This window comes from Raphanus sativus, chromosome 8, assembly GCF_000801105.2.
Source record: "Raphanus sativus cultivar WK10039 chromosome 8, ASM80110v3, whole genome shotgun sequence".
NCBI lineage: Eukaryota > Viridiplantae > Streptophyta > Magnoliopsida > Brassicales > Brassicaceae > Raphanus > Raphanus sativus.
Window position 1 is genome coordinate 3,257,350 of NC_079518.1, and position 25,449 is coordinate 3,282,798.

Sequence of the window (25,449 nt, forward strand, 5' to 3'; positions counted from 1 at the left end):
AATTGTATAGGTATGAAAATATAATTAAATAAGATTTCGAAATTAGTAATGTTCATATTTGAATATTTTATTTTAAGGAGGATCTATGAATTATTACCATATTCTAAAAAGTTTACCAAAAATATAAATTAACATAAATGTAATATATGTGTTATTACTATATTCTAAAAACTTTACCAAAAATATAAATTTACATTAAATATAGTTGTCCATGTCATATTTTTCATATGCCATGTCATCAAATTTAGTAGACATGTCATATTTTTTTGCGAAACTGATTCTGAAGAGGACATTTGGCAAAATCACATCGCAAATATAGTCTAGGGGATGTTGATCAATTCAGTTTATAGTGGAATTTACCGAAACTAGCTAAGAAACTTAGGGGGTTTATTGAAATATGTATTTGGAAGAATTTCAGTTTTTTTAATCAAATCTTCTCATATTCGATTTTGGTGACAGGTTTGCTAAATGTATTACATGCTTGCTTCTCAAGTATTAGGTTTACGTAGTTATTAGATTTGCGTGTTCGATGAATGTACAGATTGGCAAATTGCCAAGTCAGGAAGTCTGGTTCACTAGTTGTATATGGTGGTCTCCAGAAAATTGATTCTTTGTTAATGAGAACTAACCAGTTGCTCACGTTAGTTGAAGTAATTGAAAGGATCAGATGTTAAGCTATTCGATTTGAATGGTGTTTTGAATATTAAGAAAAAGAAGATTTTTCCACATTGTTTTTTTTTTTTGAATTCCACCAAATTCCCCATCAAAATCTTAAAAACCCATCAAATCCAACCGGATCTAAAACCCTCAAATATTTTCTCAAATCCCTAATTCAATAAAGAAAAACAAATTAAGTAGTCCTTCAAAAATATGTAAACTACGAGCCATAATTGAGACTATAATACAATAATATAATTTAATATTTCGTGTCTATTATTCTTTATCAGAAAGCTGAAAAACCAAATCAAAATTCGCATTGAACATATAATCTCAATATACCAATACCAATTGCAAGACTCTAAAATAATGTTTTAAAAACTGGATTGAATATCGATTTATTATAACTATTGGTTGACTAGTTGAACCGGATTTTATATTTTTTTTAAATCAATATATAATCATGTATTTATGCTATATGAGCCTAAAATGTAGTTTTACATATAATATGTTATATTTTTTTTTATTAACTAGAAAAGTAAATAATAAATATAAATATAACTATATATACATCAAATAAGTGAATACTATGTAAATTGAAATTGATAGAACTAAATAATTAATCGTTTAAGTTATCGTATTTAATTTTGTTTACAACTAAAATTTTATGAAGGGGACAAAATAAAAATAGTATATAAAAATCAAAAATATACTTTTAAATTTTTTTGAGAACAAATAGACAACCAATTAAATAATGATAGTTAAACATTGATTATAAAATAAAAAATTAATAATAGTTGAAAACTCATTAGTTATCTGTTAATTTTTTAGAACCAGATTTTGAAGTTGACCTGGATTATCGATTTTACCAATTTATTTTTAAATATCCAGGTTTTAAATTAAATTGGACTTGACTTCTTTAACGAGTCAAGACCGGTTCGACCGACGGGGCCGTTCCACTTTAAATTTATCACTAAGAGCGAGAAGCTATACTGGGCCAAGGCCCATTTATAGGATTATTGGTTGTATCCATGTTAGGCTTCTAGAAGACATGAGACTAAGAGAAATAAAATGCGAGTCATATTAAATAGATAGGTAAATGTTCCATAATGTAAGAGAAATAAAGTAAACTAGATTTTGACCCGCGCTTTTGAAGCGCGGGATATTTGACGATGAAAAATTTCACTAATAATTTAACAAATATTTTGGTTATTTTTAAAGAGTGTGTATTTAAAATATTTTTGTATTTAAATCAGTATTTTTAAATTCAATTCGATTGTGATTATACCGGTTAATCCGGAGATCTGACAATTCAATTTATGTTTTTAAAATATTCATATTAAAAAATCACTAAAACCTGAAACTAACCGATTGAACTGATGGATGACCGATATGTAATCTAATTGGATTTAAATTGTAATAGTTTCATAATTTGTAATCTTATAATCGAAATTTTAAAGTTCACTATTTTGCAATTTATGAAATTATGACGTTTCTACAAAATTTTTAAGAGAAAATGATAGATATAAAATAACTAAGATTAATTATTGTATTATTTGGAAACATTGATAGTAGCATAAAAAATATATTGTTTGGAAACATTGATAGTAGTATAAAGAAATAAGTATATTGTTTGGAAACATGGATAGTAATATAAAGAAATGAACATTAGTGACTTAATGTATGTTTAACTATAAAGTATAAAGGTGTATTTAATTTAAAAATTTACAAAATAAATGTTAGGTCCGACGGAATGTTTCTGTTTTAATAAGATAGATTAAGGCATCCATGGCCTAATAGCGTGTTTACGTAGGGACGAGTTTGTGGATGAGCACACTCTTTTACTATTTTATTTTGTGGTAAAGCCAAAAAGGCATAAACAGACAAAAATGAGTCATCCACTTGCATAGCTTCCCCATGCGCCAATGCAGCGCGTGTCTCGTACCCTCTTCCATTTTTCCTCCTCCGTGTCTGTGCCGAGGTTTTTTTGGTCGTTAACGAGTTGACTTTTTCTTTAATTGTTGGATATCTAGGTTTCTAAGTTTGATTTTTCTATCACGAAAAAAATCTAGAAGTTCAACGAAATAAATGTGATAAATTTTGATTAAGAGAATACATACAATGGGCATTTAACGTTGACATTATAATGGTACCTTCTTTAGACTTTTGTATCAATTTATTTAATTTTAAAATATTTATTTACATCAATTAGTCTGAGTCTCTGAGTCACCTCATGATTTGTTGTAAGTTTGTAACCAACAAAGGAGGTTTATGTTATAGAATGCTAAACATGGTTAGCAATCTGAATCCATTTGGCAGAGAGTTGTCTCACTAACAAAAACAAAACTCAAACACACATAAACGAAACAGTAAAGGCTACATTCTGGTGATATAAATTGCAAATGTAGCAAGTTGATATTAATAAATAGAAAAAGTAGTTGAAGGAAACGTCGTCACATCGAGAAGCGCGTGGGAGTTATAAACAATATCCTGTAATTTTCCATATAAAGACAGTCCTAAAACCTAACAATCTCAACAAAAAAAATCACACCCTTCTCTCATCCTTCCTTGTTGCTTATCCATTCTCCTCTCTCAAACTTCCATAAATCAATTCTCTAGAATTCAAGAACAGAACCTTTTGATTCATCTCTCTCTCGTGCTCATAATTCGTTAAAACTGTAAAACAAAAAAAGAAGAAGAGGGATTAAAAAAATGACAGGCTTCTCTGTGTCTCTTATCATCTCAAACTTCTCAAACGTCGCCTCGTATCTGTCTCCGATCTTCGACACCATACCGTCCAAGGTTGTCCCGGCGCAGATCGAGAAGGTTGTCTCTTTGGTCTCTCGCACCGGCAGAGACTTGCAGCGTTACGATAACTCTGGCTACCGTCAAGTCGTCGGGTACGTTTTTTTCCCACGAACCATCGCTAATCTATGTTTTAATTTATTTATTTAAAAATGACTCAAAATATTAAATTATTTCCGTATGATGTATAGGCTTATAGCTATCTTGATATTGTCTGGTTGCAAAAAAAAAAGAATTGTTGGAACATATTGTGGAATTTTTTAAGTAAATAATTAAAAGTTTTTTTTGTCATAAATTCTTAAAGAAAATATCCTGAAAAAGCTTTATAGCTATCTGATATTGTCTGGCTGCAAAAAAAGAAGAATTGTTGGAACATTATTCTGGAATTTTTTAAATAATTAATTAAAAGTTTTTTTTGTCATAAATTGTTAAAGAAAATATCCTGAAAAAGCTTTATTTTCTTTTTAATATCTGCAGATGTGTACCGTACCGATACAAAACACAACAAGTCAACGGAACAGAATCCAAAGAAATCGAAGTTCTTCTCATCAGCGCTCAAAAGGGGAAAGGAATGTTATTCCCAAAAGGAGGTTGGGAGATTGATGAGTCAATGGAGGAAGCGGCTTTGAGAGAGACGATCGAAGAAGCTGGCGTAACGGGAGAGCTAGAGGAGAAGCTAGGGAGATGGCAATACAAAAGCAAAAGACATAACATCATTCACCACGGATACATGTTTGCTCTGCTCGTTGACCAAGAGTTCGAGCGATGGCCCGAAGCTGAGATGAGACAACGCAAATGGGTGGGTTTGGATGAAGCAAGAGAGGTATGTCAGAATTGGTGGATGAGAGAAGCTCTTGAAGCATTCGTTGACCTCAAGTGTCACATTAAGGAGGTCGGGATCGAAGTTTAGAGTTGGTGGGACAGAACAGAGCTTTAGACTTTAGAAACACGTCCACAGTGATCATTTGTTTTGGTCACAACGTCTCTTTTATCTAGAGATGTGGAAAAGTTTTGATAGTTTGAAGATTGAGAAGTCAACTTATTATTAGTCTTTCCTAATTTTATTAACTTCTTTTGTGTATTTTGATGATTCATTCATTCTTTGATTGTGAATAAATTACTAGACCTTAAATAAAACGTTTACTAACTCAATCACATGAATTTTCATAAGATAATTAAAATCATCAGCTGTAGTTTGTAATAGTATAGATAACCGGCTTTAAAAAAAACTCAAATCACATGATTTGGGCTCTATAACTAAAACACAGGCCCATATAGATACTATTGGGGCTAGAATGCTAAAAGTCCAGGCCATTACTGTGGCTTAAACCCTACTCCCGGAGGTGGGTTTATCTTTCTCTCCAAGGCGCGCGAATCGCGAACGCTTGATCTTTTCTTACACCTTTTTTCTTCCTGTCGGATTCTGCTCTCTTGATACCTCTGCAAAAAAATGGCTGCTGCTGATTCGAGTGCTGAACCTGCTGCTGGTTCTTCGGGTACCAATGAGAGCGTTACAAAGATTGAACCGATCCGGATGCCCACCGTCGAAGAGATGAGAGCCCAAGAGGTTTGGAACAACTGTGCCGTCAAAAGTGTAGCTAGTGGAGTCATGGGTCTGTTTCAATCTCTCTCCTTTCTCTGTCTATAGTAGATGTCTTTATGAGCTTACTTGCAGAAAATTGTGTGTTTTTAGTCAAAAATTTGGATTTGGTTAAAATAGTTGTTGATGTGAAGATACAGAACATTCTATAAAGGCTCTCTCAGGGAGTTAGTTGTTTCTGTCAAAAAAGCTACTAACTATTTGCTCGTTGGTAATAGATTTGTTCTAGCTTTCCTTGTAATAAATAGGGCATGTGGGAATATTCAGTTGATTGGTTGTGAGTTTGCGTGTAGGGGGAGGGCTTGGGTTGATGATGGGTTTGTTCATGGGAGCATTGGAGAATCCTATTATGCATGATACGATGACTGGTAGGCAGCAGTTTATCTTCACAGCAAAACAAATGGGGCAAAGGAGTTGGGGTTCTTGCAAGGCATTTGCGGTTATGGGTTTGGTTTACTCTGCAGCTGAATGCATTGTCGAGAAGGTAATTATATATTATTATATATATATATATACAGAGAAAATTCCACAACTAAAACTTTTTTTTGATTTTCTTCTCTCAAAAAAAAAAGGCAAGAGCGAAGCATGACATAGTAAACACCGCTATTGCTGGATGTGTGACCGGCGGTGCAATGTCTGCCCGAGGTAATAATTGTCTATCATTTTCTTTGTCTGAACTTTTTGAGTGTCGAGAGATTATACGGGTTTTTTACATGCTTTCTTTCAAGAGATTATTTGTTTAGTGTCTCTAGGGATTTTTGATGAATAGATATTGTTTCAGGTGGGCCAAAAGCTGCGTGTATAGGCTGCGCTGGGTTTGCAACTTTCTCAGTACTCATTGAGAAGTTCTTCGACAGGCATACGTAAACCAACACCATATCTAACAAGCACCATTGCTGGGTAGTTGTTTAGCTGTTTCCTTTCTGTGACCGTGAATACAGGGAGAGGGGAAACTAGGATTATACTTATTGAAACATATAATTCTTTTGATTGAATATTTGTTCAGCTGCTTGTCATTACTTTATCATAGATTTTGATTACACTCGGGCTCCAATATTAAAAGTGTTCCTCAGTAATTGAGAGTGTCCTTGCAAGAAGTTTCAATTTTCAGTTAGATATACATGCCAGTTCCTATAGTTCCTTCTCTGTTACGCAAGAAACCATGACCATATCTCTGTATCTTCTATCTCACCATGATTAAACATTTTAAGGCAATTTTGAAAAGAAAGTTGTCAAATTAATCTGTTTCATAAAATATCAAAACCCAGTACAAGATTCGTTTCTCACTCTCTCTAGTCACTCCCAAGTCCTAATTTACAATTCTGTACAACCTCTTCTAAAGGTTAAGAAACCATACAAATACTCACAGCTCACCACAAATAGTCTAACTACTCTGGTTTGTTGCGGAGTACTCCGGTTTTCAGAATGGTGTTCAATGCAAAACAAAATGACTTTCGCATTTCAGGTTTCTCTGTCTCTTGGTTTGAAAGTATGAACTGCCATCGAAGGAACCAAAGTCTTCATCTGCCTCTGTTTTATAACTGTACGGTACCTATCACAAGACACGGTGTGGTCTGTCAGATTCAAGCAAAGATTTTTTAGAAAACATCAAGACAGAACTATTGCTGATAAAGTGTCCAGTGGACAAGAGCGGAAACTTACAATACAACTACATGCTTGATACGCAATCTTTCGTTGGTTCTCCGTCATTCTTCTTGGAAAATAATGAAAACATAGCAGTATCAATTACAATGCCAAGAAAGAAAGCAAAAGAAGCATGTTTTATACTTGATCAGCAATTTTGTCATAAATGCGAGTGATGCAAGTGAAAGAACCTAACCTCCAACACAGATTTAGCTTCGGAATCAAACGTTTTGCAAAGTATCTCATACTTGGCCGAGAAAGTCTGCAAAAATAATAATGTACAAGGCTGCTCTTTAGAAACAATTTTTTCATGAATGCAGCCTTACAGAAAGATACTGGAAAAAAAAAACACAACTGATTCTGTACCGGAAGATTAGTTTTTGATGGTGAAATGCTTGATATTCTGTATCTGTATAAAAAATGAATGGAGATGTTAATACTTTAAGGCTAGAGAAAATATATTTTACTGAGTTTAGGAAAAAGTTTGGGAACCCATCAACACTTGCATAAGTTTTCATCTGAGTTTGTTACATGGAATAAGATATAATCTTCCAAAAGGTTACCTCTTACCCTAGCTTGCTCATGTAGAAAGTCATTGCCAATGCATTGGATGTTTGAACAGTCAGCACGACAGCACTCATCTGATTCTGAAAAGAAGAACATAAACCACCATACTATCATTATCATTAAAGCTACGAAAGTAAAACAAGCAAGCAGAATTTTGAGAGACCCGTACGTACCTTGGAAGCAATAAGCTCAATCAACTGCATCAAAAACTCTCCCAATCCTTTCCCTTGAATCCGAGACTCCAGCTGTATTTCATACACATAAAGGACAGGTATCTCTTCCTCTAACGTAAACCGGTAATGCACGAATCCAGCAATCTGATCACACCCTTCCTCATAGGCTTTACCATAACGCAGCTCCCGAACAAATATATAGCGTGCGTCTGGAGAAGACATCTCCTTACGCTTCACCTTTGCTTGAATTGGCCAATCAGACCCGTAGAATCCTTCCATGTTCTTCTGTCATGTATAACAAAAAATCAGCCGAAAATATTCCTAAAGAGCTGTGTTGATAAATATAATATAATAAAGCTACTAATGCATTTTGGTTATTAACAACCTTCAAGAGCTTTCGAATGTGTTGTTTCAGGGACGAGGAAAGTCTGTCTCCACGGCCAGGTTCCAAGTAGACAGATAAGTCTACAAGACGCAACCAAAAACGCAGGATTAGCTTAGCAAGAGGCTGGCTCTTTCTGTGACTTTGAAAACGAAGAAAGAAAGTAACTTTTTACACAAACGTGATCATAACCAAGTGATCAAAGCACACATCTCATCCAGACTTAAACTGCTTCTATTCTACCTACTTTATATCATGTTGCATTATTATTAACAATCAAAATAAACACACACAAGTTCTTATCTTTAGACTATCAACGAGATTAACGAAAAAGAAAATGATCACCATTTTTTGTGTAACGGCGGAAGGAATCAAAGGGAGAAAGAGGATCGAGTCTGGAAGAAGCTCTTTTTATGACGTCATGAATCTTCTTCTTCTTCTCCAATATCTGCTGCACCAACAAACGCATTCAATTTTACCAAATTTCAAATCGAAATTTTCGAAATTCTGAGAAAAACAAAGTTTCGGAATTTTTCACCTTTCGCCGTTTACTCGAATCCATGCTTCAATAACATTGCTCTACCTCTTCTCTCTTTAAGTGATTCCGGTATGAGTCGGATGATCCGACTCGGATCCATAAAACGGGTTTGGATCCAAATCAGATCCGAAAATAATACATGACGTCAGCGTAAAGATTTACATTCGTTCAAAAGCGGATAGAGAGGGCCCAGTTTCTTTGTTGTGTTCACAAGGCCTTTTTATCTTTTGTTTATGTCAATGGGTAAAAACTAAAAAGTAAGTCTTATGAGAAGATGTCAAAGCTTGTTACAAAGGACTGCTCAAATAACTTGGCAAATAAGCGTTCGATCAAAATTGTATTTTAGTTGTTTCAATTTGGTATTACTTCATAACTTCTTGTAAATCAAAGCAAAGAAAGACAATGCATGAATATTTAGCAAAGTTTGCAGCATAAAAGATGAATTTAGGAATCAGGAGCTTTTCTCTTCCTATCATTGACAGATGATGAAGCATTAGCACCATCAAGTTTAGACTGACCAAAAACAGACCTGCATATTGTTTTGGATTTATTAGAATCAAACATCTTGTTGATAGCTTATAAGTGCTATGATTATTGAGAAAGTACAAGAATGTGTCAAAACCACTTACCCGCACGTTGAACATTTCTTGTGATGCTCACAGAAAATCGACAGACACACTGAACATACGTACCCCATATCTATAGTCTTCTTGTGGCAAAAACACCTGCAAGTTTTTTTTTTTTTTTTACATAAACCAATCTCTTGTAATATTGTGGAGGAAGAGACCCGAGCCATTGAAGAGTTCTATGGTTTGATCACTTACGATGCTCGAAAATCAACGCCTACAGGTTTAGGAAGTTGTACAAAACGGCGGGTATGCAAATCAGTTGCAAAGATCGTCTTTTACATGCAAAACAAGACAAAACAAACCAAGTGACGACAAAAAAAAAAAACAACGTTAGGAACCATTGGGTACGCTCATGTAATGTAACGAGAGGCACATAAACATGCGCAGTGCACGTCCAATATATTTGAACTTAAGATGAGAGAGCATACCGTTAGAAACTGAAACAGCCCATCCAATTGTTTAGGTGCATGATGTACTCCGCCGGTTATGTAAGATGCCTACACATATGCCACAAGTGATAAAAAAAACTAATGCATAGGTTGATGAGTTCAAAAGTTAAGAAGCATCTACTTGCACTGGAAGTATAAAGGACAAAATGATAGTACCTGCTGCAAAAATGCTGAGTTCTGTGTACCTATGTAACAGGAATCAATGGGAACCTACATAACCCAGTTAATTAAGTGACTTGAGGCTCGAGGTACAGAGTTAGGTAATTTCTGAGAACGTCAGAAAACTAAATTCCCAAAAGAACCAATCAAAATGAAGAGTACCATTAGGCGTTGAGCAGAGAAAATAGAGTTCATCACAGCTACATATCTGAAAAAAAAAGAAGAACAAAATCCTTCATGAGACCAGGCAAACATGAGGAAATATGAAAAAGGTTATAGAAGAGAACATACTGTTCCGGGCCATCTGGGGAACCTTGCAAGCATAGAATCTGTATTTCATATACATATATGTCAATAGCACAAGCAGTTAACAGTTTATGGGGGCTATGAAATCAAACAGATAAATCACAGGAGGGGCGAGTCTATATGCATGAAGTTATGCTTATCATCTAAGACAACTAGTTGAGATGTATATCATACTGAACACGCACCCGAGGCTGGGGATGAAGATGTCCAGAACGGAAAACCCTCTGTATATCTAGCCAGAAAAATCAGGCAAAGCAAAAAGTGGAAAAACCACAGCATATATTAATAACCAAATGAAATCGATGGTCCTATCTGGTTTAGCCGAGAACACACCTATCAACTAAAACCCTATAAAAAGGATGTTATCCAGTCATTACGGAATCAATCTTCTATTGCCTTTGTACACCATCTTTATCGTTTTTTTCCTAATCTAACCTAACAGAGAAAGGAAGCTAGGCCTTAAGATCACTACCAAGTAGAGTGATCAAATGCTAAAACTGCACTTTCTCAAAAAGGATACAGCAGAGAGCCATGGAGAGTGATCCTGACAAGAGAGAAGGAGCTATCTTATCCACATGCTCATCCTCCTTGGCGAGCTCCTCATCTCTCCCAATAAAGTCCTCCAATTTCTCCAGCAAGGACCCAAAAAGAGCAGGCATTCCACTTCCCCTGCTCTCAGATCCCACATTCGATGTCAAAGACGAATCGTAAATGTAATCGCATGAACTGTAACCAGTAGCTATCACCACAACTTGGTTCAACTGATTCAACCCCAAAACCGCGTTCAGAAAAGCAAGCACCTACACAAACAAACAAAAACATCAATCATGAATTAAAAAAAAAAACGAAAGGATTCACAGATTATATAAAAAAAACTGGCGAGAAAGACACTTACTTACATGAGAGAGGAACTGAGAGAAGGTAGTGGATGTGGTGTCCCAGAAGAAGGGATTCGTATCAAGCAACAACACTAGGAGACTTACATCATCTGCCCCCCCACCAAAAACAATCAGATGAGAAACGCAGCTAGAAAGCGATTCATATAAGCTAGGGTTTCGAAGTGAAAGACCTGAATACAGCTTTGAAGCAACGGACGCCATAGCTTCCAACAGAATGCAAGTCACGAGAAAACTTCACGCCGGGGAGAAGATCCGATTTGCTAAATAAGTGCCGGTAAACCGTCGTCTCGAGCTTCCGATGATTCGAGGGACATTAGAATTGGAGTTTCGACTGCTATAAACATTTACTGAGAAGCATCCGAGATCACGTCCGGATCTGGATACGGCGGTAAACGGGATTCGACCCAAATCAGGTCCAAGCCCAATATTATACGACGAAAGCCCAACAATATTATCTACTACTCTTTAGTTATTCGTATTTTCTTGAGATTTAAAAATAGTTACACAAACAAATCGTATATTTTTTTTTGACATAATAATTAATCTATCTTATTAAAACAGAAACATTCTGTTGGACCTAACATTTATTTTGTAAGTTTTTAAATTAAATACACCTTTATACTTTATAGTTAAACCTACATTAAATCACTAATGTTCATTTCTTTATACTACTATCCATGTTTCCAAACAATATATTTATTTCTTTATACTACTATCAATGTTTCCAAACAATATATTTTATATACTACTATCAATGTTTCCAAACAATACAATAATTAATCTTAGTTATTTTATATCCATCATTTTCTCTTTAAAATTTTGTAGAAACGTCATAATTTCATAAATTACAAAATAATAAACTTTAAAATTTGGATTATAAGATTACAAATTATGAAAATATTACAATTTCAATCAAATTAGATTACATATCGGTCATCCATGAGTTCAATCGGTTAGTCTCGGGTTTTAGTGACTTTTTAATATGAATATTTTAAAAAACTAAATTGAATTGTTAGATCTCTGGATTAACCGGTATAATCAAAATCGGGTTGAATTTAAAAACCCTGATTTAAATACAAAAATATTTTAAATACATACTCTTTAAAAGTTAACAAAATATTTGTTAAGTTATTAGTAAAATTTTTCATCGTAAAATATTCCGCGCTTCCAAAACGCGGGTCAAGATCTAGTTTATTTTTAAAAATAAAACAGGTTATATAAATATGAAGAAGAGTTCATCAATTCATGCATCAAATCATAACAGTTAGACATTTCGTAATTCCAAAATTTCCAGACAAAACATGATCACACCACTCAACTTTACCCCAAATCTCCCCTCCTTGACGTCTTTCCAGCGAAATCTCCGCACACCAAATCTTACTTGTTCTTCTGAAAAGCAAAGCAATATTCCCACCGTAATTCACAGTATATGGGAACTCTGGATATATTACCTCAGCCAACAATTCTTTCAAAGCCTTCCACCACTCCGTAAGACTTCTTAATTGGATCATACACTCTTAAGTTGTTCGTACGCGGATCACAGTAGTACAAATACAATACATCATCAACCACGCATTCAATCACCACACGCCTATAGCTCAGCATATGGTCTTTTTCCAATTTACTTTCCTTTGGCTCGTACACATAGCTTCCATAACAATTATTTATGTATATTTGATCAGCCATCACCGCACAAGCACAGCTTACATTGAGAGTTTTATTCATCTCTGGCGTAGTCATCACATGCTCCCACGTTTCTGTTTTTACATTGAACGCCAGCACAGCCTTCTCTGGGTAACGAGAGCAATATCCCATTACATATATTTTCTCGTCGATGATGCAAGACATTCTACTATACATAGGCACAAGGATGTTTGGGAGGGGTTCCACCGTGTGGGATCTACAATCCATTCTTAATGCATCTGTCGCGTCATATTTTGATGGTCCATTCCACCAAACACATATATTCTCGAACCTACTGCAAGAGAAGTTGTTGTATTGCCATGCAAAATGGGAAGCGTCGAGGGGATACGGACCAAGCAGCGACTGCCGTTGGCTTTCTGGCGGAGGATATACCACATATCCAAGTTGTTTTCAGAGAGAACAACGTAGAGACAGTGCTCCGTGCAGGCCAACAAGGATCTTCTTGCGTATAGATCAGGCGAAGCAATTAGTGATCGAAAGTGCTTGGAAACAAGGGAGAGTTTTGGAAAGTCGAGTCTTGATGAACGCGCTAAGATGTCAATGATGACATCTTCAGGAAGTGAGGGAACCAGAGATGAAGGTGCTTCTGAGGATTTCTCAACATCTGCCTTTATTTCGGAAACCATCTGACAATCAGCCAAATCACACAGAGAACAAAAAACTAAAAGATAACTCAAACCAACAATCACAGCGGCGCAAGAGAGAAAGGCAATGCCTAGGGGGCTAGGGTTGACAAATCGTATATAAACACATAATTAATACAACAACTAAATTTGGTTTGATAAATTTAAACCCGCCGGTTTAGCCAATCCAATATGACTCCAGCGATAATTCCTCGTTCCGGTTCAAAGAGCAGATCATGCAACAACCCATCAAACAGCTTGATCGACTTGTCGGACGAGGAAGCTTCATCGTACAGTCTCTGAGTAGCTTTAGGATCAGTAACCGTATCAGCCGTCCCGTGGAGCACAAGAAAAGGGACCTTGATTCTGTTAAGGTTCCCCAGCAGATGAGAGCCAAGTCTGAGGATCTCGTAACCGGTTCTGGCTCTGATAAACCCTGTGTAGACTAACGGGTCGGAGTATTTAGCCAGGAGAGCTTCCGGGTCGCGAGAAACAGGCATTATTTTCTTTTTAGCAGCGCTCAACTGGTACCTTGGGATGAGGAACGCGAGGAATGGTGCAATTACCTGTTGAAACAACAATGTTGTAATGTTTTCGAGACGGAAAGCTAAAACAGTGTTTCAGGTTTGACGTACCCAAAAGACGGGGTGAGATGGTTGGACTCCAACTGCTGGTGAAGTTAACACAATGCCTGAAACTTGAGCTTCGATCTTTGGATCTAGCATAGCCTGTAAAAGTAGTTTATATAGTCAAAATATGGTTTCAAGGTAAATGGTTATCACTATATGGTTTCGACCTTTAAGATGATGGCTCCTCCTGTTGAGTGACCAACGCAAAAACAGGGCAGTCCCGGGTTTTCTGCGATTACCTTCTCAAGAAACGAGTTCTGCAGATATATGGTTTTCAAGAGATGTGATAATTGAAGCAACGATATAGGTTATGGAAGTGTCATAGTCCTGGAAACTTAAGAAGAGACGATATACCAAATCAGTGACAGCATAATCAAGAGAAGGCACATAAGCATGAAGCCCATCGCTTCCACCGTGACCTGTTCGACCAAGATAATACAATAGAATTTCTACACTGGTAAAATGATTAACACGAGCACAACTTGTAACAGTTAAAGTGGTAAATACCGATCCAGTCTATTCCATAGACCTTGAATCCATTAACATTTAACTGCTTTGCAAAATCACTATACCTGCCACTGTTGAGCGTTTGAATAAATTTTAGTAAGGCTTATGTATGATCAAATCCAAAACTTACAAAACAAACCTGTGCTCGTTCAGACCATGAAGTAGAATAACAACCCCCCTGCAAGAAAGCTCACAGAAAGATATCAGCCAAACAAAAAGATTAACAGAAGAAACCATACACAAGTGACCAAAGATAGAAATATAGGTGAACATAAAGTTACATAGTCAAGAGATCTTGAAGATCATTGTATAATATACACTAAAAAAGTTTTCTCCTGACCAAATCTCCAGTGTTTATGTGATAACATTGATTTTTGAGTTCTCTTGACTAGTTAGCAGAATCATCAGTTATTTGTTTAAACCTCTTCACATGAATATTAACAACTAGTTCTATCACAGTAAAATGAATCCAAGAAATGCAACAATTAGCATAATGTTAAAGTCTCAAACAACCGCAGCAACAACTCCATGAATCTTAACATCCTTATCATATAACACTAAGGAACCTAATGAAATATAAACAAGGCACAATAGAATCCAATGTAACAGCAGGTAGATGCCGAGGTAAAAGCTAGGGACCAGCTGAGAAAAAAAAGACAGAAAAGTAACCGACAAAAATTAAAGCTCAAATTGTCTGAGAACCACAAGTCTCGAGACAGGGGAGGGACCTCTTCTTCTTGTTGCATTTCTCAACAATGGCCTAAAATATCTTTTCAATTTTCATCTACCAAAGGTTTCCCATAGAAACCATCGAATCACCAGTAGTAACCGACAAGGCAACAAATTAATAAATTTAAAAAAAGAAAACGAAATTTTGCAGGGAGAAATGGACCTGTTCTTAACGGAGCCAACACGTGTCCACGACTGAGTAAACAGGGTGTCACCTCTCTTGGTGGTGAAGAAGGAGAAATCTCTAACGGAGCTCCCATCGCCACCGTTATCCTCCAAAACCCGCCTCATTGCCAAACCCCGTCTAACCGCCACTTCATCATCAACAACCGTCGTCGTCGTCGGTGAAGGCGAAACGCAGCAGACGGTGTTCCTCTTCCTCCGCAAGACCCAGACTTTCCCATTCCTCTGTTTATCCTCTCTGGTAACGACGCGGAGTCGAGAGAGGATCAACGGTTGGAAACACTTGAGCTCACGTGTGGAGAAGAGAGCGCTGGCTCCAGGTGTCAGAATCAACGGTGAGGATTTTAATCTCATTGGCGATCGTCGTCGAGCTGTTGTGACATTGATCGGAAGATGATGATTTCGAGTCCCGTCCCCGGAAGATGATTCTTTGAGTGGTAATGAGTTTCCAGTAGCTAATACGATCGTTGTTCTCCCACTTGAACTGATCACACACAAAAAGGCGAATTTGTATCTCCCTTCTCTGTTAATTAGATGAATTCGAGACTTCAAATGGGAAAGAGAAAGCCTCCGAAGTTGGGGTTTTCTCTTTGATAATTGATGAACAGAACAAAAACTCGCAAGAAGAAAATTTTGATAAGCAGAATCGAGAGAACAGTGAAAGTAATTTGGATAGTTAAAGAATTTTTTTTAAGGAACCATTTGAGAGAAATTATTAAAAAATTCAGTCTTTTTGTTTGTAGCTAGCTGGGCTCCGAGATATATATTTATACGGCTGTCAAGCCAAAACGACGAGGGTAGTCTTTTTACATATGCCACGTGGCATGTTGTAATCATCTCCGGTAGATTCTCGGCATATACCCCGGAAAAGAAAAAAATCTTACTTTTTTTTCCTTGTTTCAGTACAAAAAATCAAAATTTGATAGTAGCTACAAACACAAACACAATTGTCTGAGTAGAAGTGAGTCTGTGTCCTGAAGAAGATTTAGAGATGTCCCAGCCATCTTATCTGATGGTACATCGAAGTTGGACTGACGATACAATCTGAATTTTGGCGGTGAGTACTCTGTATCGCCTGCTTTGCCGCCGGTAATTTCTTATTTACCTTTTTTTGTACGGTATCGTTTCAGGGAAATAACGAACTAATTAGAACCCCCATTATTAACAGTCTTATTAATTGGTGTGTCTGCGAGCTGGTATCACTCAAAGCAGTTTCTCCAACTTTGTCTTTGAGCTAACCAGCAGTTAGAAATGTTAAACATGAATAAACTATGAGAATAAAGTTACAACTTCCAATAAACCAACTAGTATTCACAAACACTAATCTGCTACCTCAAGTGTTTTCTAGACTTGGTTGTACCAAATTCAGACAACAAGGTCGTTGTAGTATAGTGGTAAGTATTCCCGCCTGTCACGCGGGTGACCCGGGTTCGATCCCCGGCAACGGCGATAAATTTTTTGACATGACTGTAAATCATTATTTTATTAGACAAAAAATGATGTTTTTAAAGGGCCTTTTCGGTTATCGAAGGTTCGTTCTTCACGGACAAACCGGAAGGATTCGAGTTTTTTTTTTCTTAGACAACAATCGAGCTCAGTAAATCAAATTCCACTCGTTTTGGTTGACACCGAGATTGCACTCAGCACCGACCCGTGTTCAAACCCTCCGACGAGCTCTCCGGCAGCCATGTACGGCGGAGGTGAGTTTCTCCAAATTGCTCTCTCTCTTTTTTCCTTCTCTCCCTGAGGACATTCTCGTTATAAAGTCTGAATTTTTCCGTGGTGGGTTTGTTCGACAGATGAAGTGTCAGCTATATGAAAGTGTATAAAGCGTGATCATTCCATTGAATAGAGTACAATATTTATACATGAGAATAGTATCTATCGGATCATATCCTATACAAGAATATACTGATTCTATTCTGATTTGATATTATCATATCTTAACTAACACTCCCCCGCAGTCGGAGCGGAGGTTCTCGAATGCTCAGACTGGAGCGAAACTCTATGAACAATGGAGATGGTAATCCCTTAGTAAAGATGTCCGCATACTGCTGGTGAGTTGGAACATGAAGAACACGAACATGGCCAAGGGAAACTCGTTCGCGCACAAAATGGATGTCAATCTCGACATGTTTGGTGCGCTGGTGTTTGACCGGATTAGAGGAGAGATAAACCGCAGAGATATTATCACAGTATACAATAGTAGCTTTGGAGAGAGGAATACCCATTTCCAAGAACAAGTTCCGGAGCCAGGTTGTTTCTGCCACTGCATTAGCCACACCGCGGTATTCAGCCTCAGCGCTGGAGCGAGAGACCGTATCCTGACGTTTCGACGACCAGGAAATGAGACTGTCACCAAGGAAAACGCAATACCTAGAGGTAGATCGTCGCGTCGAAGGGCAGCCCGCCCAGTCCGCATCAGAGTATGCCACAAGATCAGTGATGGACGATTTGTTAAGTTGAAGGCCATGGGAAATCGTCCCCTTAAGATACCGGAGAATGCGTTTGAGTGCCACAAAATGTGCCTCTCTCGGGTCATGCATAAATAAGCACACTTGTTGAACGGCAAACGCAATGTCCGGACGAGTGAACGTCAAATACTGCAACGCGCCCGCTAAACTCCGGTAGAGAGAAGGATCTGCTATCGGCTTGCCATCATCAGGAGAAAGCTTGGCTTTGGTGTCAACTGGAGTGAGACAAGGGTTGCAATTCGTCATTGCTGCTCGATGAAGTATGTCTGCAACATAATTGTGCTGGCTAAGAAACATCCCCGAGTCATTGTATGTAACTGCAATACCAAGGAAGTGATGTAGCTTGCCAAGATCAGTGAGGTCAAAAGCTGATGCCAACGTCGATGTGATCCGCTGGAGAAGCACAGAGTTGGACGCAGTGAGTATTATGTCGTCAACATAGAGCAGGAGATACGCCATCTCAGACCCCCGATTGATGACAAACAAAGAGGAGTCAGAGCGTGTAGGAACAAACCCAATACTCTTGGCAACCGTAGCAAATCGCGTATACCATGTACGAGGGGCCTGTTTAAGACCGTACAACGATCGTCGAAGTAGACACACATGATCCGGTTTAGACTTGTCAACGAACCCCGGTGGCTGGTGCATGTAGACTGTTTCCTTAAGGTCACCGTGGAGAAAAGCGTTCTTGACATCAAACTGTCTCAGGGGCCAGTCTTTAGCAAGCGCAACATGGAGGACGGATCTGATTGTGGCTGGTTTGACTACCGGACTGAAAGTCTCGTCACAGTCGATGCCGGGTTGCTGAGATTTGCCATTTGCTACCAGCCGTGACTTGTATCGCTTGTGTGTGCCATCTGCATTAAACTTATGACAATACAACCACATAGACCGAATAATGTTAGTGTTCGGCGGACGCGGTACCAAATCCCACGTTCCGCGTTTAATATGAGCATCGTGTTCCTCATTCATAGAACCATTCCAGTGAGGGTCCTTCGCAGCCTGCACATGAGATAACGGAATAGGAGAAATATTTTCTGTATGAAGGCACAAAGGGACCCGAGGTTTTGTGATACCCGTTTTACTCCTAGTTACCATCGGGTGATGGTTTGAAGAAGGTGCTGGTGGCGGAAGAGGACCACTCAGCGGAGCAGAAATTGAAGGAGGAGGAACAATAGGTGGTGGTAAAGGAAGAGGTGGAGAAGGCGGAAGAGGAGAGACAGAGGGAATACCCGAGAATGGAAAGACATTTTCAACGAAGATAACATGGCGCGAGATCACAACTTTGCGGGTTGATAGAACCAAGCACCTGTAACCCCGATGATTTGCCGGGTATCCGAGAAAGACACAAGCCATAGAGCGAGGAGCAAGTTTGTGAGGTGAGGTTGCTGATGTATTAGGGTAACAAAGACAACCAAACACACGTAAATGAGAGTAAGATACTGGAGTATTAAATAAACGGGTAAAAGGAATGGTATTTTGAACAGAAGATGAAGGTAAGAGATTGAGAGTATAGACTGCAGTGTGAAGTGCCTCTACCCAAAAGGAGAGTGGCATGTTCGCCTGAATGAGGAGGGTGCGAACAAGGTTATTGATAGTGCGAAGCATTCGTTCGGAGCGGCCGTTTTGTTGGGATGTATGCGGACACGAGAATCGAATGTTTACACCAGTGGCAGCCAAGTGATCAAGAAAAGCTCGGCTTGTATACTCGCCACCATTATCACACTGCAAAGCTTGAATAGATTTATGAAATTGAGTGTGAACATACGCAGAGAAGTGCAGAAATTTAGAAAATGTTTCACTCTTGCGTTTCAAAGGATATACCCAAATATAGTGTGTGTAATGATCCAAGAACAAAAGATAGTATTTAAAACCAGTATTACTAGACACTGGAGATGTCCAAATGTCAGAATGAATAATCTGAAAGGGTTCATTAACAAGAGTAGAAGCAGAGGAAAACGGAAGCCGAGTGTGTTTACCCAGTTTGCACGCATGACACATGGTTGTCAAGTCGGCAACTTTATTAGAAAAACCCAAAGAAAACAAAGACCGATTGATGGAACTACCCGGGTGACCTAAGCGCCGGTGCCAGAGAGAAACACCTGCGGTGAGAGCAAGAGGAAGAGGAGAAGTGGATGGTGTCACCGAGTAGAGAGGTCCGGAGCTATCACATCGGAGCAGATGCGTCCTGGTGATTAGATCCTTAACAGAAAAACCAAACGGGTCAAATTCAATAGAACAATTGTTTTCTGTGACAAATTGTCGGACAGAGATAAGGTTTTTAATGATAGAAGGGCAGACAAGAACATTTTTAAGATGAAGAGGAGGAGAGGAAAAAGGAAGCACAGCGTTACCCATCTTTGTAACAGGCGCGAGAGACCCATCACCTACAAGAACAGAAGGAGTCATGCGCATATTAAACACAGACGAGAGGGTACCTTGATCAGCAGTGATGTGGTTTGTTGCTCCACTATCCATGTACCAAGGCGCTGTTGCTGGATCCTGAAGACTCATTGTGTTGAAAGCATGAGCTAAAGCCTGAGGGATCAGTGTTGGAGTCGCCATTCCTTGCGCAACATGGGACTCAGGAACCGTAGGAGATGGATAAGGGCCGAGTATGCCATTGGTGGGGCGCTGCTGAACCTGAGATGGAGGAAGTTGTGCATACGGCATGGGATACGGCATCATCTGTGGAGCACCAGGATAGTAAGGATATGGCCACTGGGGTTGACCATACATCCATGGAGGAGTAGCAAACCGAGACGAGGCAGAGTTGTTATTAGAGCGTCCCCGTCCGCGATTTGAACGACCCCCACCTCTATTATAGTTATTGTTCCGGTAGCGACTGTTGTTGTTATTTCCTCTGTTATTGGTGTTGTTAGCTTGTCGGTTCTGAGATCCAGAGTCAGAGGAATTTCCGTCCGCATAGAGCACTTGAGGAGATGATGTCGTGTCTGCCTGAGCAACAGCTGGACGAGAATGCTTGGTTACCCTTTCTTCCTCAGCAAGTAACATGGAGCGAGTTGTATGAAAACTCGGAAAGGGGCTGCGATGTCTGATGACATTATGAATCCCATCAAACTTATCATTCAGTCCATTCAAACAGTGCATAACGAGTTGACGATCAGTCACCGGAGAGTCAACGTTCGCCAATAAGTCGGAGAGTGACTTGAGTTTGCGGCAGTACTCCTGAACAGAGAGATCGCCTATGGTGATGGTGCGAAGTTCATTCTCCAACTGTATGGCTCTGTTTTCTTTGTTGTCACGAAACAGGTTCTCCAAGGTGGTCCAGAGATCACGAGCAGTGCTTTTGGGAGTGAGAATGGTTTCAACAAGTGAGTCCGTAATGGTGCCGTAGATCCACATTTTGACAAGCCCATCGCGTTCCTTCCATGTCTTCTCGGTTTCAGGGGTAGGAGCAGAGGAGCCGTCAAGATGATCGAGAACTCCAAAGGTGAGACAGTGGGTCTCAAAGATCTCTCTCCACACATCATAATTCATCTTGTCAAGATCGAGCACAATGGGAATATAGGCTCGGATTTGACTGATACCAAAAGGTTTATCGATAGTATTAGTGGTGGAGATAGGGTTGGTGGCCATGGCGAAAACAGATCGCAGGGAGAAGAAGAAACAGAAAAAAAGAAGAAAAGAGATTGGACGAGAAGAGAGAGAGATCGATAGAAGAGGCCAAGATCTTTTAGGTGTCTGATACCATGAAAGTGTATAAAGCGTGATCATTCCATTGAATAGAGTACAATATTTATACATGAGAATAGTATCTATCGGATCATATCCTATACAAGAATATACTGATTCTATTCTGATTTGATATTATCATATCTTAACTAACACTATAGTGGTTGACTTGGGTTCGCACACTTGCAAGGCTGGCTACGCCGGCGAAGATGCTCCCAAGGCCGTCTTCCCTTCCGTAAAGCTCACTCCTTTTCTACTCCTGCAAACTCTCTTTTGGATTCTCATTGTCTTGATTCTATCATTTGATGTCGTGTTAGTCCCCTTGTATCTTTTGATTTATGAATTACTAACTTAGGCTTCTTCTCAGGTTGTTGGGGCAGTAGATGGAGTTGAGCCAATGGATGTGGATGTTGATTCTTCAAAAAAAGATTCTAATTCCGAGGATTCAAAGTCTGACAAGGAGAAAAGTAAACGCAAGCTCTATGTGGGATCTCAAGCCTTGAATTACCGCCGGGATCATATGGAGGTTTTTTTTTTATTATCTTTTCCTCTTTTGTTTTATTATATGAAAAAAGTGTGGAGTTGTTAATGAACTGCAAGTTTACATTTTTTCTGACTCAACCAGATCTTGTCACCGATCAAAGATGGTGTAGTTTCTGATTGGGATTTGGTGGACAATATATGGGAGCATGCTTTCAGGTACACTGTATATAAAGCATTAGTCTTTCTCTCTTGATTGTTGTTTCATGTCGTCACTAATACGTTCTTTATGTTTGAAGGAGTTGTCTGATGATTGATCCTAAGGAGCATCCCATGCTGCTTGCTGAACCTCCTTTAAACACTAACAGCAGAGAGAGAAGTCTGATTTTATCTATTTTTTTTTTGTCTATATTGATTCATTTTGGAGTGTGTTACTGATATTTCTCATATCTATGCTTGACAGGGCGGCAGAGCTAATGTTTGAAATATACAAAGTTCCAGCGTTGTTCATGGCTAAGAATCCTGTATATTCCCTCTTACCTTGGTTCATCGGTCTCCTGCCCGCATCTTGTGAAATCAGATGTCTAACTATATCTACATGATTTTTGGCGTTTTTTTGGGTGCTAGGTTCTCACGTCTTTTGCTACTGGGCGTGCTACTTCATTGGTTGTTGACTGGTAAGACTTTTGTACTAGTACAAAACTATTGAACTTTTCTCTAGTATGTGGACTCTTCCACTTCTGTCATATATGCTGTGAAAGTTTACCTTGTTTCTCCTTGATGTGATTAATCTGAGAGGCACTGATGGCACTTTTTCCATACTCTATTGCGTTCCAGCGGTGGAGGATCCACAACTATTTCACCGGTGCATGAAGGCTACGTCCTTCAAAAGGTATATATATTACTCTATTTGATTAGAACTCAAGCTTTTGTGATGCTGTTTCTTTGGGTTTACATTTTCTGCTGCAAGATAAAGTTTTCCATCTTTTGTTTCCAAAGCCTTATATGTATCTAATATAAATTCGTATCCACTAATATTAATTTTGAATAAATTTTACTTTTACAGAATTGATGTTAGACTGTAGACTGCTCTCTTTATTTTCCGATTGTTGACTATGCATTTACTCGCAGGCTGTTATATCAAATCCAATTGGAGGGGAATTTCTCACTGACTGCTTACTGAAAAGCTTGGAGAGTAAAGGAATTAAAGTAAAGTTAAAACTAATTTTTACACTGCGCTTTTATCTTTTGAGCCAATTTATCTGAGTTTTGCTTTTCGTTTCTTTTGCAGATAAGACCTAGATACTCTTTCAAGAGAAAGGAAGTACGAGCAGGGGAATTCCAGGTACAACATATATTGATCAGTGGATGAAACTACTATTTGAGTATTATTTATTTATTGAAAGAGAAAACGAGAGAGGGTTTTGAAAATTAAGTTTGTGTTGGACACTAGCAAATTGTTTAGAGCCTTTTTTTTTTTTCTTATCGTTGGCGTGTAATAGTCTCTTATTTCATCTCTTCGAATGCTTGCAGGTTGAAGATGTAGGTCTTCCTGACACCACGGAAAGCTACAAGCTCTTCTGCCAGGTCTGTGATTGATAATAACACCTCGTTTGGAAATTTCAGTTGTTTTAAAACTTGGTTGTTTTTTTTTGTTCTCAACAGAGGATGATAGTTGGTGATATCAAGGATTCTATTTGCCGGGTTCCTGATACTCCCTATGACGGTATGTTATTATGCTCTTCTGCCTTCCACTGGTTTGAGAAAGTAGTTTTTTCTTCAAAATCTAGAGTGATTTAGGAGTTGAAACGTTTGGTATTTTTTTTTTATCTTTAAAAAGTTCATGAATCTTGTAGCCTTAGTTTTTCCTGATGTGTTGCTTTACCTGCAGACAAGTCATATTCAAACATCCCAACTACATCATACGAGCTCCCTGATGGCCAGTAAGCTGCAGTTATATTTTTTATTGTCTCAAGTGTGTATGCTACAGTTTCTGTTTTCATGTATAAGATTTGTGGTTGGTTTCTAGTAAAACAATTACCACTATTTTGAACCTTGTTTGATCTGAAATTAAGTTCTTAGCTCGATCTGAGTGGTTAAAGTCATCCGAGCATGGAATCTGAATCTTCTGTGATGATTAAGAACTAAGTTAGATAAAGAAAAGTGCTATAGCTTCGATGAAGATAGTAAACTGAATCATTGTTTTTCTTAGTATTTCCAAATATTTATTAAGCATGTATTACTGCAGGACACTCGAGATTGGTGCTGATAGGTTCAAAATTCCTGATGTGATGTTCAACCCCTCCATAGTTCAGGTACCAAACTCGGCATCGTTTAAGCTATATGGATTTTGTCTTCTCTTGAGCTGTTCTGAGCCTGAAATAGTTTTGTCAAAGATTTTTTTAAAGTGATACTCTGTGTGTTTGTTGGAAACTCTCAGACAATTCCTGGAATGGAGAAGTATGCAGACATGATTCCTTCTGCTCGTGGGTTGCCACACATGGTATATGATGCAAAGTCTCTAGTCACTTTCTCCTCTTTACTGACACTTAACTCCACTCTCCATTTTTTATTAACGTGTACAAGGTCATGGAGAGCATCAACAAATGTGACGTGGACATCCGAAGAGAGTTGTATAGTAGCGTACTGGTAACAATACAAATCCATTTCAAACTCTTATAAATTCCTAAGTTGCGTAGTAGTAGCATTCTGATATTCAGATTTTTTTCCTTCTCGTGTTATGCCACAGCTTGCCGGTGGCACATCATCAATGCAGCAGTTGAAAGAACGTCTTGAAAAGGACTTAATCGAAGTATTATTGTCCTTTTTTTCCTCTTGCTTGCAAACTTTCCTTTTAATTTTTTTTTTAGGATGGTGAGAACCATTGATCATCTGCTGCTATCTTTTCGTTGCAGGAGTCTCCTCACTCGGCTCGGGTCAAAGTGTTGGCGAGTGGTAACACAACAGAAAGAAGATTCAGGTTGGATATATTATATATAGTTTCACTTCTTCCTCTCTACATGTCATTGTTTAGTACAATTCTTATGAGTTCCCAAATCACTGATTGGTCCTTACTGCAATTTTACTGAACCATTAAGATTTTGGAGCTGAGTAAAATGTGATGTTTTTTTATATGTGTGCAGTGTATGGATAGGAGGGAGTATATTAGCATCACTAGGCTCGTTTCAACAGATGTGGTTCTCCAAATCCGAGTAAGTCTCTGTCTTTCTTTGCTTCTTTCCACTGATCACAGGCTCCCAAAGAAGAATCTGATATTTAGTTTCTCTGTTGACACATGAAGGTACGAGGAGCATGGCGCTTCATACATCCAGAGAAAGTGTCCTTAAAGCTGCAGCAGCTTCAGATTCTGCGGAACCTAGGAAGACCAAAAAACCTTAGCTAATGTGTTCATCTCATGGATTCACTATGCTGTTCTTGATACATTTTCTATCTTTTACCTTTATTGCGAGTTTAGAACTTCGACATTAACATAACAATTTTAATTTCTAGTGCTATTTTTTTTTTTAAGAAAACAATCTAGTTCTGTGCTTATCTACAGACATTCGGATAATCAGAACCTCCCACGTCACTAAACCAAGTTAAATCCGGATTAAGC

At 38.3% G+C, this 25,449-nt stretch overlaps 6 protein-coding genes, 1 non-coding gene and 1 pseudogene across 13 annotated transcripts; 4 read left to right on the plus strand and 4 right to left on the minus strand.

The window, feature by feature from the left end:
* The first annotated feature begins 3,180 nt into the window (after nt 1–3,180).
* On the plus strand, nt 3,181–4,614 carry LOC108818914 (nudix hydrolase 4). The gene is made up of 2 exons (XM_018591870.2): nt 3,181–3,557; nt 3,940–4,614. Exons 1-2 carry the CDS (start codon nt 3,370–3,372, stop codon nt 4,370–4,372), a joined length of 621 nt encoding a protein of 206 aa, XP_018447372.1. The 5' UTR covers nt 3,181–3,369; the 3' UTR covers nt 4,373–4,614.
* A 161-nt stretch (nt 4,615–4,775) lies between these two features.
* On the plus strand, nt 4,776–6,130 carry LOC108821474 (mitochondrial import inner membrane translocase subunit TIM22-4-like). The gene is made up of 4 exons (XM_018594505.2): nt 4,776–5,075; nt 5,356–5,546; nt 5,635–5,707; nt 5,844–6,130. Exons 1-4 carry the CDS (start codon nt 4,913–4,915, stop codon nt 5,927–5,929), a joined length of 513 nt encoding a protein of 170 aa, XP_018450007.1. The 5' UTR covers nt 4,776–4,912; the 3' UTR covers nt 5,930–6,130.
* A 161-nt stretch (nt 6,131–6,291) lies between these two features.
* On the minus strand, nt 6,292–8,500 carry LOC108820829 (uncharacterized). 7 transcript variants are annotated; one of them, XM_018593839.2, is made up of 9 exons: nt 8,367–8,500; nt 8,174–8,276; nt 7,832–7,911; nt 7,447–7,731; nt 7,277–7,353; nt 7,062–7,115; nt 6,903–6,968; nt 6,725–6,776; nt 6,292–6,614 (listed from the first exon to the last, which is right to left on the minus strand). In XM_018593839.2, exons 1-9 carry the CDS (start codon nt 8,388–8,390, stop codon nt 6,495–6,497), a joined length of 861 nt encoding a protein of 286 aa, XP_018449341.1. In that variant the 5' UTR covers nt 8,391–8,500; the 3' UTR covers nt 6,292–6,494. The 7 variants fall into 7 exon arrangements, with proteins under 7 accessions (XP_018449341.1, XP_018449342.1, XP_056848271.1 ...); XM_018593840.2 differs by having other exon boundaries at nt 7,447–7,728; nt 8,174–8,279; nt 8,367–8,405; XM_056992291.1 differs by having other exon boundaries at nt 7,277–7,347; nt 8,174–8,279; nt 8,367–8,405.
* A 114-nt stretch (nt 8,501–8,614) lies between these two features.
* LOC108819433 (general transcription and DNA repair factor IIH subunit TFB4) lies at nt 8,615–11,144 on the minus strand. Its single transcript, XM_018592475.2, has 11 exons — nt 10,979–11,144; nt 10,809–10,897; nt 10,430–10,709; nt 10,095–10,141; nt 9,895–9,932; nt 9,766–9,811; nt 9,601–9,654; nt 9,424–9,492; nt 9,191–9,267; nt 8,996–9,091; nt 8,615–8,895 (listed from the first exon to the last, which is right to left on the minus strand). Exons 1-11 carry the CDS (start codon nt 11,007–11,009, stop codon nt 8,811–8,813), a joined length of 912 nt encoding a protein of 303 aa, XP_018447977.1. The 5' UTR covers nt 11,010–11,144; the 3' UTR covers nt 8,615–8,810.
* An 822-nt stretch (nt 11,145–11,966) lies between these two features.
* LOC130498724 (F-box/kelch-repeat protein At4g38940-like) lies at nt 11,967–13,138 on the minus strand (annotated as a pseudogene).
* Nucleotides 13,139–13,154: 16 nt separating this feature from the next.
* LOC108822949 (uncharacterized) lies at nt 13,155–15,922 on the minus strand. The gene is made up of 7 exons (XM_018596166.2): nt 15,164–15,922; nt 14,411–14,449; nt 14,272–14,342; nt 14,119–14,183; nt 13,932–14,021; nt 13,771–13,863; nt 13,155–13,701 (listed from the first exon to the last, which is right to left on the minus strand). Exons 1-7 carry the CDS (start codon nt 15,535–15,537, stop codon nt 13,300–13,302), a joined length of 1,134 nt encoding a protein of 377 aa, XP_018451668.1. The 5' UTR covers nt 15,538–15,922; the 3' UTR covers nt 13,155–13,299.
* A 638-nt stretch (nt 15,923–16,560) lies between these two features.
* TRNAD-GUC (transfer RNA aspartic acid (anticodon GUC)) lies at nt 16,561–16,632 on the plus strand. Its single transcript has one exon. It is a non-coding gene; the product is annotated as a tRNA-Asp (tRNA).
* Nucleotides 16,633–16,714: 82 nt separating this feature from the next.
* Nucleotides 16,715–25,369, plus strand: LOC108822970 (actin-related protein 4). The gene is given in 22 exon segments (XM_018596184.2): nt 16,715–16,883; nt 16,983–16,994; nt 21,509–21,588; nt 21,721–21,879; nt 21,979–22,052; nt 22,133–22,194; nt 22,197–22,212; nt 22,297–22,357; nt 22,461–22,510; nt 22,671–22,725; nt 22,965–23,042; nt 23,125–23,178; nt 23,367–23,420; nt 23,499–23,559; nt 23,725–23,776; nt 24,082–24,148; nt 24,274–24,336; nt 24,420–24,482; nt 24,583–24,645; nt 24,749–24,813; nt 24,977–25,045; nt 25,135–25,369. Coding segments are annotated over 22 exon segments (1,317 nt in total). The 5' UTR covers nt 16,715–16,870; the 3' UTR covers nt 25,181–25,369.
* The last annotated feature ends 80 nt before the right edge of the window (nt 25,370–25,449 follow it).